The 12,049-nt window shown below is 48.3% G+C and overlaps 1 protein-coding gene across 1 annotated transcript in view; it reads right to left on the bottom strand.

Annotated features, from left to right (window-relative positions):
* Positions 1–12,049, bottom strand: part of LOC147717650 (E3 ubiquitin-protein ligase TRIM39-like) — a 168,975-nt gene that overhangs the window by 142,002 nt on the left and 14,924 nt on the right. The window contains exon 2 of the mRNA XM_086920544.1: positions 1,447–1,542. Within this exon, the coding sequence (XP_086776670.1) occupies positions 1,447–1,542 (96 nt within the window). The remainder of the gene's footprint in view (positions 1–1,446; positions 1,543–12,049) is intronic.

Raw genomic sequence — 12,049 nt, 5'->3', positions numbered from 1 at the left:
CGAAATGCTGATACTGCATTGTGCAATTGGCTGCAAGGGCCTTCATGGGGAACTCCTGCTGGCACCATATAGAATCAGGTACCATGTACACTGGGTGGGCATTCCTCTGCAGCAAAGGGCAGCTATCAAGTCGCTTTAGTAAAGACATATTCACCCGCGCTTCAACCAGGGCAGCAGGCGGGCGGTGGCAGTTGTCATCTAAAAAGTGTGCTATGGTGCAGAAAAGTTTGGTAAACACTGAGGTAGAGCCAAATGGCGGTACAAAAGGGGGTAGTGATGGACGGAGCATCTGAACCAAACAAACACTCACACCCAGTCAACAGATCTGGGTTTAATCTATCACCGTTCTTTAGCCCACTCTGCCACCCCAGTTCAGACATGGCCATATGCAAATCAGTCTGACCCTGTGCCTCATGGGAACAGTCCAGCCCAAACTGCCAAGCCATGCCTTCCCTGGACCTGAAACAAACTTCAGAGGACCGGTTTCTGGCATTTCAGCCGTCTTCAGCCCGGCTTGCTTGAATCCAATGGCAAAGTGAGCAAGGGACTCACGTCTGAGCATACCCTGACAACGTATTGCGAACAAAGCGGTACAAAAGGGGGTGGTGATGGACGGAGCATCTGAACCAATCAAACACTCACACCCAGTCAACAGATCTGGGTTTAATCCATCACCGTTCTTTAGCCCACTCTGCCACCCCAGTTCAGACATGGCCATATGCAAATCAGTCTGACCCTGTGCCTCATGGGAACAGTCCAGCCCGAATCGCCAAGCCGTGCCTTCCCTGGAAACAAACTTCAGAGGACCAGTTTCTGGCATTTCAGCTGTCTTCAGCCCGGTTACTTGAATCCACTGGCAAAGTGAGCAAGGGACTCACGTTTGAGCATACCCTGCCAACTTATGGTGAACAAAGCAGTACAAATGGGGTTGGGATGGACGGAGCTTCTGAACCAATCAAACACTCACACCCAGTCAACAGATCTGGGTTTAATCCATTTTACACCCCTGAGCAGAGATCAAAGAAACACTGGATATTCTGGTGGCTAAAAATGGAAATTTAGAGAGTTTGCATTACATACCATCCCAGTAGCCACTGTCAAGTTAACCAAGCGGTCAAAACCACCAACTACCAGGAGGGAACTTTGACACTGCTCCAAGGCACCCTATAAAATTACTGAGCATGTAGTTTAATGTTTGGTGGCATCACCCCTTAGATTGGTTAGATTAGTTAATGGTAGTTTGCCACTTTTATACACCATCTACTCAAAAATACTAGAGTACTGCTGTGCCCATACCACAGCTTTATCCCTTTATATTCAAAGTTGATGCAGACAATAGCTGTAAAGCAAACTTAGGACAATACTGACCCACGTATGGCTGATAGTCGACAAAGAAGTGAAGCAAAACAATGTTTTAAACACTCCCTCCATAGTACGGCTTCTTACCTCCAGCTGCTTCACTTTAATCTCTGCTCTCTGCTGCAGTTCGAGTACATCAGCCAGCATTCTGTTCAAACTGACTAGATACCTCTGAAACTCCTCCTAGTAAAAAAGACAAGAATGTATCTTCAAAGTAATACAGAAGCTGTTGTACAATATCAGCACAAATGCAGTCGTACTTCATTATTTAGATACCTGCTTTATATTTGTGTTTTAATAATGTTGTAGAACTAAAACTCCCTAAAGGTCCATGAAGAGGCCCCTAGGGGCAGGGAGAGGATGTGGTGCAGTGGCCAGAGCTGCTGACTCGGGAACTGAGGAGCCGAGTTTGTGTCTCGGCTCAACATCCTGTGATTCTGGGCAAAATCATGCGAACTCCCCGTGCCCACGGACAGCACCTGGATACCCTCACAGATGATAAATCGTGCTATATAAATCTAGAAATTATTACTTCATAGGGTATTACAGGGGCACTACCACCACCAATCTCCAAGAAGCCAGGCGCACCTGCAGACTCCTGGAGAAGACCTGGAGACAGCCGAAAACTACTCCACCTACAAGGACGCTACCACAACCAAATCAGAACCACCAAGAGGAACTTCATCCACAACAAAATCCTCACTAACTCCACCAACTCCAAGGAACTCTTCAGTGTCATTCAGGAATTCACCAACCCACGCAGGAGAGCCACAGACATCACCCCATCCCAAGACCTCTGTGAAAAGCATCGGAAAGATCACAAACCTCTACGACAATTTGTCTACCATCCACCAGATGCCGCAGCCGCCCTGCCCTCTAGGGACACCAGCCAGCCCACCATCTCCAACTGGACACCAATCACGACCGAAGATTCCACCTCGACCATGAAAGGCATCCACTTGGGGGCCCCACCAACCCCGGCCCTCCTCCCATCTACCACAGAGCCGCAGCCGCCATCGCACCCGAACTACAATGCAGCATTAACACCACCTTCAAAACAGGCACCTTCCCAGACGACTGGAAGCACGCAGAAGTCAGGCCCCTGCTCAAGAAACCGACAGCTGACCCCACCGATCTCAAGAACTACTGGCCTATCTCGCTCCTCCCCTTTGCAGCCAAAGTCGCAGAGAAAACAGTCAACAGAGAATTGACACTATTCATTCGAAGAGAACGTCCTCAACCCGTCCCAATCCGGATTCCGAAGCAACAACAGCACTGAGACCGCACTACTCGCCACCATAGACGGCATCCGCACCCTCTTGGGCCAAGGACACTCTGCAGCCCTCATCCTACTCGACCTATCAGCGGCCTTCGACACCGTCTCCCACCGACACTAGTCACCAGACTACACGACGCCGGCTTACAAGGAACAGCCCTGGACTGGATCAGATCATTCCTCACAGGAAGAAGCCAAAGGATCAGACTGCCATCCTTCCTCTCCGACCCCACGAATATCACCTGCGGAGTCCCACAGTAGTCATCACTGAGCATAACCCTCTTCAACATCTACAAAGCCCCCCTCGCAGCCATCATCCAACAACAAGGCCTCATCATCGTATCCTGTGCCGACGACACCCAGCTCATCCTCTTCCTCACCAAAGACCCCACCAATGCCAAACTCAACTTCCAGAAAAGAATGCAAGACGTTGCAGCCTGGATGACCAACAGCTGCTTGAAGCTAAACTCCGACAAGCCAGAAGTCCTCCTCCGTGGAACCTCCCCTACAGAAATGGACAACACCTGGTGGCCGACCACCCTCGGAAGCCCACCTACCCCCTCAGACCACGACAAAAACCTTGGCATCGTACTCCACTCATCATGAACCGCCAGGTCAACGCCGTCACCTCCAGCTGCTTCAACACCCCCTGCAACCTCCGTAAGACCTTCAAATGGATCCCCCTGAGTCAGGGAAGACAGTCACCCACACACTCATCACCAGCAGACTGTACTATGGAAACACACTCTACGCCGGCATCAACAAGTCACTACTCCGCAAACTCCAGACAATACAGAACACCGCCACCAGAATCATCCTCGGCATCCCCCAGCACGAACACTTCAGCCAACATCTACGAAGACTCCACTGGCTCTCCGTGGAGAAACGATTCACCATCAAAATCCTCACTCACGCCTACAAATGCCTACACAACAACGGACCCAAATACCTCAACAACAGAATCACTTCCATGTACCCAAAAGAAACCTCCGATCTACCAACCTCGCACTGGCCGAAACCCTGCGCATCCACAGAGCCAGAGCTGGTGGAAGATCCTTCTCTCATATTGCAGCGAAGACCCGGAACGAACTACCGGCAGACATCAGACACGCTCCCTCCCTCAACAACTTCAGATAGACCCTCGAGACCTGGCTCTTTGGCTAAGCAGATTTGCGCCCCCTCAGCGCCTTGAGACCCTCACGGGTGAGAGCGCACTTACAATGCCCCTGATTGATTGATTGATATCTGAGGGCAGACTACCTCTTCGAAAAGCATGCCAAAAGCATGCTAGCTCGGTAATTACTCTGATGCCATGCTACCCTGGGAGTATTACTGTGAGTCTTCTTCTCGTGGCTAGTATCTCTCATGGCATGCATAAGGGGAGTAACAATGATGGTACAGTTAACATTAAATAATTGTGTAACACAGCATATGGTTATATTCAATGGCACAGAAAATGGGGAGGTATTCATCATCAAATGTGGTTATTCGATTTGACATGACAAATCATAAAAGTGCAATAAAACAGATCGAGACATCGTTAAAAACATTTCTTAATATTAAAAATCAAATTCATGAGTGAGCGTGAAACACTCCAGCTAAAAACTTTGATTAATAACAACAGACGTTAAGATTATCTATTTAATGCAAATACAAAACCGGCATCGCATATGTGATTTACCTCCCTAAAAACCTACCGCCCACTCGAAGCACAACCCTTTAAGTGAACCTCCTGTTTTCCATACAATTAATTTCACCTCTATATAAGTATATGTAATGCCCAAAAAAATGTATTTGTAATCCTATGATTCCATGTATTATACGGATCGTTTCCCTACCACGATGCATTTTTACCTAAAAGTGTCTGTTGCTCGTGTTAAGTTGCGCCACCGTGTCACGTCTTCTGGCGGATGTCGTCTTTGTTTATCTGCATAGAGAATTGAGACGGTAAACTAGTCGTATATTTCCAAACCGCGGCCATTACTTCACTTGATCGGTTAATTCGCCACGGCGTCACTCCAAGCGCCTACAGCGAGACACCAGCTCTTGGCGGAGTGACTGGACCCCTGGGAGAGCTGGGAATGGGACCACCCCCTGCTTGAGGAAAGCCCCACACTGGCCTCAGCAGGGAAGCTGTTATACTGTTGATTAATGGTCCCACCCCGGGATGGGGAAACTCATTGAGACAAATGAGCCTTAACCTGATGGCTCCCCGGCAGCTGTCAGTGTAACTTCTTCACGGCCATAGCATTCCAGACATTGAGAATTGCTATGCTCGGTTTCAACACAAACACACGCGGAAGGGAAAACTCTGACTTTACTAATCTCCTTCCAATAAAATAAAACAATCTGCATTGCCAGGAAGCAGATATTTCATATCTCATATGCGCATGACACAATGACACGGATAAGGTGCAAACCACTCCTCGTCAGGGGTAGTGAGCGCTATGCAAATGCAATTTAACTGTAAACAAATATGGGTTTTGCAGCATATATCTCATAGCTGATATGTACTATGGGGTGCTGCTATTGTGTTTACTTATCCCATAGTATAGTGTTTACATTTTTGTTCTGAGGGCGGAAGGCTTGAACAGCTACTCTGCAGTTGGCATTTGCGGGCGACTGCTGAGTTGCACAACAGGAGGTAACCAGGATGGCCCCGCCATCGGAGAGAGCCCGGCTCTGAAAACGAAACTACAGCGCGTTGAGTTTCGTTTCTCGGGAAAGAGAAACCTGTGCTGTGTGCAAAGGCAGAGAGGGGTCGGTGACTCAGACCCGTAGGCCGGGGATCAGCTGAGGCTGCACCGCCCTCTCCGAGGTTGAAATCCAGATTCCCGGCTCCTTCGTTTGAAAACCAACGGGAAAATAGCACTTTTTGAAAGCATTGGCCGGCCACCTCACTCCTTGGATCCCTGACGTACGGAAAGAGAACCCCCATACCCAGTACACTTCCATCCAAGTGAAACGGATGCAGAACAGACAGCGTCTCGCTTCTCATAGCTGGTTTACTTTCAAGCCGAGAGCATAAATGACAACTTCCGCTCTTTGGCGACTTACTTCCATTGTATCAAAACATGCGGGCACTCTTTCTTACAAATGAAAGGTTAGTTATCTTTATGGGGCCATGTGTTTGAAACACATGGCCCCATAAAGATAAGAATCCTTTTGCGATGGGAGTAAGCTAAGTGAGCCCGTCCAAGTGGGAAGGCTCAAAGAGAGAAAACTTTCGGTCACCAAGTGCTCTTTCCCAATGGCTGGCCACCGTTTAGCATACACGCCGGCCAATGGGAAAGAGGGGCAGGGCTTAAAGCCTGCTAGTGAATCTCCCTCTAAATCATTAAATCTCGCAAGCGAGGCTGCGCATGTGCGCAGTCTACGCCAGCTCGACCTAAACAGGGATATCTCACTTGATTGGAATGGCTAAAATGGACTTGCTCAAATGCCTCAGGCTGACCTTGTACCCTCCTGTTATAACTGCATGAAGTGCACGGGAGTCTCGCGCAGTCTCGCGAGCGAGACTGCGCATGTGCGCAGTCCACGCCAGCTCGACCTAAACAGGGATATCTCACTTGATTAGAATAGCTGAAATGGACCTGCTCAAATGCCTCAGGCTGATCTTGTACCCTCCTGTTAAAACTGCATGAAGTGCACGGATGTATATTAAATGTAAATGTAAATGTACATGATTTTGTATAGCGCAAATCACCACTGGTTTCTAAGCGCTTGCTTAGGGAACCCGTCCTGGTATTCCCCTGTGAGATAACCCCAGAAGGGTATCCGCAAGGTGAAAGCCAGGCATCCCGCCGCGAGGGGCCGTTGTGGAGATTAAACAAGCTATTGCCCAGAGTCGCAGAGTGTGAACCCATTAATCGAGTAGGCACCGGAGCGAGAATTGACGATTCCATGGACATATTAGGACACAAGACTCCGCCGAGCCAGGAATAGAACCCTGGTCCCGGGCAGACCTCTGCTTCCAGGTCTGCCTCCTCTAACCAGTGAGCCACACTTCTCCACTAAAATCACCTGCTACCCTGCTACCCCAAAAATGGGCGAGAATGTCCAGGCCAGTACGGTCACTTCCCAAACGTTTCTTAGCTCAACTTCCAACTCTGCTTTGGACAAAGGTGAGTTGTAAATGTTGATTACCAAAACTCTGACCCTATGTGGAAAGGATAAAAGGACACCAAGCACAATTGGTACTAACTGTGAATCACAACACAGCCCTAGACTCACAAACGTCGCCAGGCCCCCTACTGCTCTACTGTGTGGGGAGGCTACCGCATTAATCTGCATCAACCCGGAATGTCGTAAACCTGTCTATAAAAGAGGTCCTCTGAGGGTCCCAGGTAGCCTGGAGACACTATCCCACAAGGCTTACATAACTCAGCGCCCTGTTAATCGGTCAGCAAAGATCTTATCCCTGCTACATTCCAACTGGGTACGCCCAATATATTCTTGGAAATCCCACTAGTAGCCTGCATCCCCTTAGATGTTTCTTTTATGCTACCTTCTTTCAGACTCGCTGTAGCGATCGCCCATGGCAGAGCAGCCGGTTGCAGCAGACATCGTGTTACATACTCCCTACGGAAAAACTACCAGTCCCAGAAAGCCAAGCGGCACTTGGATTTGGCACAATGGGAGGATCTTATTTAAACTCCGCCCCGGGGATGAAACGGGCTTGTCAATCTTGTTCCTGGTTGTTCCGCATGATTGTTTGTTTGGAGTCTTGCCTTGGAGCGTCCGTGACTAGCCTACTTGGTCAGAGTTCCTGAGATCCGCCACGACGACGAAGTGCCAGCGTGGTCAGAGTTCCTGAGATCCGCCACGACGACGAAGTGCCAGCGTGGTCAGAGTTCCTGTGAGTAAAACAGAACCTTGTTGGATTGGAATCCTCGAAGAGAGCGGGCTCGCTCTCTTCCGTTTCATGTTATTTTCATTTAGTTTTGAGCAACGTTTAATACTTTGTGCGGAGCGCACCTTCCCTTATTTTCTTTTCTTTGGAATTCAAACATACTTGTTTGCAGAATAGCTGGAGGCTACGGCTATTTATTTTCAAAAGGTCTATTTTGGTCTTTCTGGAAACGTTACCTTACCTAAACGCTTATTGGATGAAACTCACTTACCTGATTCTCTTGACGGATCGTGTTCGAGAAGTGGAGTTAACTTTTCGACACATTGGGTAGACACTGCTCCCACAGCATCTGTTCAGGATTCATTCACGGAGTCCAGACTTGAGGACTTGGTGAGTCTCGGAACATAGGGGAAGGGGGTTTACTCTTGCAAGTACGGATCTACATTATTCTCTCTGTCTTCTCATCCACCTCCAGGGAGGTCTTACCAGTGATCCGCTGAGAATATATCGTAAACCTGAAGATACCTGAAATACCCGCATCCCTTCGCCATTTTCACCTTGCGGCCTCCGACTGTGCTCACTCCAATAGTGGTGGTCTTCCCATTGTTGGGTGTTGTACAGAGGGAGGTAGTGAGGACTGTCATCTCCTCGTCTCTGCTGGGCATAGAAGTCAGGTTAGTGGCGCTTGCGTGTTCTTGCGCTGCTTTCAATCACGACAGATTGACAAGCCCAAGAACATTACCCAGCCCAGACGATGGATACCAATACCATACTTACCTCCTTATTGGAGAGTTTCACAGAATTACAAAACGAAGTCCAGACATCTCGTGCCGAAAATCAAGCCTTATACAAGGAGGTGTCGGACTTGCGTAGAGAGATGTCCGATCTTGCCCATAAGGAGCCGAGTGTCAAACCATTAATTAGGCCTGCTACCTTGCCCCCGCCTCCTTCGTTCCAACCTGGAGGTACGTTTGCAGCTCCTTCCACGTCAACTGACGTAGCTCCCACGGTACACATACAGCAAACCCATGGCATACCACTAGCTCCTCCTGAGAGGTTTTACGGAGACCCCAAAAAGTTTGAGACATTCCTGAACCAATGTCGTCTTCATTTCCTCTGTAAGCCACAAATCTTTCAGGATGAATCATCCAAGACAGCCTTCGTGATGTCATATATGGGAGGAAATGCATCAAGTTGGACCATTCCCTTGTTGGAACGGAATGATCCTGTGTTACATAATTTTTCCGACTTTTGTCTTGAATTACGAAAACTATTCGACAGAAAGTCCCACATGTTATCCTTAGACCGGGAGTTGATGACTTTACGCCAAGGATCACAGGATCTGTTATCATATATTACAACCTTTAATCGACTTATCGTGGAAACGGACTGGCCAGCTCAGAAAAGGATATCATTGTTTTATCAGGGCCTCCGGGGAGAATTAAAGGATGTTTTAGCACAGGTGGTGCAATTACCTTCTACTTGTGAAGAACTCATTGATTTGACAGTACAACTGGATCACAGGTTGTTGGAACGGAGAGGGGATAGAAGCAGAGGGGACACTAGATACTCCTATCCCCTGGTCAGGCCTCGGCAAACTGGTGAAGAGAAAACCAAGGCCCAAGATGGGCCGGAACCCATGCAGATTGGAGGAATCCGGGGTCCACTTACCAGGGAAGAAAGGGACCGGAGACGAAGACTCAAATTATGCATGTATTGTGGTAAAAGCGGACATTTTATTAACGAATGTAGAGCTCGGAATTCTACTTCTGGAAAGAACACCTTTCCCAGAGCACAGGCCACCTTGAAGATGGAGGAGCCGTCGGAAAACTGAAGGTCTTGGATCAGAACGAGACCTCTGATTCAAGACTCCCGTATACTCCGGTCTCCCCTTATGTAGCTTACACCCTTCACCCTGCAGTCGCGCACATGAATATCAATGTGTCTCTACAAGTGATGAATCAGAAGCCCTTTCAAGTCGACGCCCTATTGGATTCGGGGGCTACAGGGAACTATATTGATCAAGCTTATGCGGTCAAAATGGGTATCCGCTGCGATAAGAAAAAGACGCCCAAAACCGTCAAGGCAGTGGATGGCACCGTCCTTTCGTCAGGGCCTGTAGTTCAGCACACCCTTGCGTTGTTAATGGAATATGGAGCGAATCACTATGAATATATCCAGTTCGATCTCATAGATGCCCCTCAATTCCGGCTCATCCTAGGTATGCGTTGGTTCACCTTGCATGACCCTTCGGTATGCTGGTCAACACGCACGGTCAGGATGACATCCAATTATTGCAAGGAACATTGTCAGAACAAAGTGATTCTTAACATTTCTCCTGAACCCTCACCCGCCTCTTACTTGGCTGGGTCCTGCGATGTAGATAGATTTCGCTGTGCCACGGTCTTGCCGATTGAGTACCATGACTTTACTTCCTTATTTGATAAGAAAAAAGCTACTCATCTGCCTCCACATAGGGCACACGATTGCCGTGTGGACCTTGTTCCGGGAGCAGACCTCCCTTGCAGTAGAGTGTATGCATTGACTGAAAAGGAGACACAGTATCTGAAAACCTACATCGACGACAATCTGGCTACCGGGTTTATAAGACACTCCACTTCCCCTGTCTCCTCACCTATGTTCTTTATCCCCAAGAAGGATTGTGATGAGTTGCGCCCATGTATAGACTACAGAGCCATAAACAGAGTGACGATTAAGAACCGGTATCCTCTGCCCTTGATTCCCGTTTTAATGGACCAACTCAAGGGGGCACAATATTTCACTAAACTCGACCTTCGAGGGGCATATCATCTTGTGAGAGTAAAAACCGGGGATGAGTGGAACACTGCTTTTAGAACCAAATTCGGCCTCTACGAATATCGAGTGATGCCTTTTGGCCTTTGCAACGCCCCTACCGCCTTCCAGTATTTTATGGATGAGGTGTTGCGGGGGTGTTTGGAGTCCTTTTGCATCGTCTACATTGATGATATTCTGATTTATTCGGCCACACTCTCAGAACACGTCACACATGTGAGGAAAGTATTGGAAAGGCTTCAACAAAACTCTTTGTGTGCCAAACTCGAGAAATGCCTTTTCCACGTCCAACAGGTGGCTTTTCTGGGCTATGTGATCGATGCCCAAGGGTTCAGGATGGACATGAGAAAGGTCGAGGCCATTCTTACCTGGAAAACCCCGCAGAATGTCAAATCCGTTCAGAGCTTTCTTGGCTTTGCCAATTACTATCGGCGTTTTGTTCAGGATTTTTCCAAGATAATACATCCTATCACGTCCCTCTTGAGAAAAAACGTTTTGTTCAAATGGGGGGCAGAAGCAGAAAAGGCATTTCAACTCCTCAAGGAGAGGTTCACTCAAGCACCGATTCTTCGGCATCCAGACCCACAGCTGCCTTTCATTCTTGAAACAGATGCCTCCTAATATGCTCTTGGTGGGATTCTGTCACAGCGTCATCCTTCCACAGGGCAACTCCATCCAGTGGCATTTTATTCAAAAAAGCTCACGCCCTGTGAAGTCAATTACACCATCACGGACAAGGAACTCCTGGCTATAAAAAGAGCGTGTGAAGAGTGGAGACATTACCTCCTCGGGCCGTGCATACTGTGGAGATCATTACGGATCATCGTAATCTGCTGTTTTTGAAAACAGCAAAGGCCTTGACGCCTCGTCTATTGAGGTGGACCCTTTTCTTCTCCGACTTTGACTTTGTTATCAAGTATAGACCTGGAACACGGAATGGTAAAGCAGATGCTCTCTCCCGGTTGGGGGAGGATGAGACATTGAGGCCCGTTGAACCCCCTTCTATACTTCAGGGAATTGAGGACGCCTTTCTAGAGGACGTCAAAGTCGCCCTCACTGACTTTCATATACCATCATGGGTCCAAGAAGAGCCCGCTCATCGCTGTGAAAAAGATCAATTAGCGTATCATTACCATGCGTTATACATTCCTCGAACTGAGTTGCAAAACAAAGTGTTGGAATGGGCCCATGATTCTGTACTGGGAGGACACATGGGTATTTACAAAACCACCGCTAATGTGGAACGATCCTTTTGGTGGCCTAGTGTCCGGACCGACGTGAAAGAGTACGTCAAGAACTGTGCGATTTGTGCGCAAGGGAAATCTTGTCATGCTAAACCAGCGGGACTGTTATACCCTTTACCAGTTCCGCCTAAACCGTGGCATACCCTGTCCATGGATTTTATTGTGGAAATGCCATCCTGTGAGAAACAGACAGTTATTCTAGTGGTGGTAGACCATCTCACCAAGATGGGACATTTTATATCTTTACCGGGTTTGCCCACCTCTGGGGAATTAGCGAAAGTATTCTTACAAAATATTGTGCGTCCACATGGTCTACCGAGTGTGGTGATAACTGACCGGGGAACGCAATTCACTTCTAGATTTTGGAAGGCTCTATGTACCATCTTACAGATCGACGCTCGCCTATCATCCAGCTACCATCCGCAAACGGATGGTAAGACAGAGCGGTTGAACCAAACCCTAGAATAATATCTTCGCTGTTTCACATTGCAAAACGCCACTGAC

The sequence above is a fragment of the Lissotriton vulgaris genome, chromosome 5 (genome assembly GCF_964263255.1).
Source record: "Lissotriton vulgaris chromosome 5, aLisVul1.2, whole genome shotgun sequence".
NCBI lineage: Eukaryota > Metazoa > Chordata > Amphibia > Caudata > Salamandridae > Lissotriton > Lissotriton vulgaris.
This window is presented reverse-complemented; position numbering and strand designations above follow the sequence as displayed.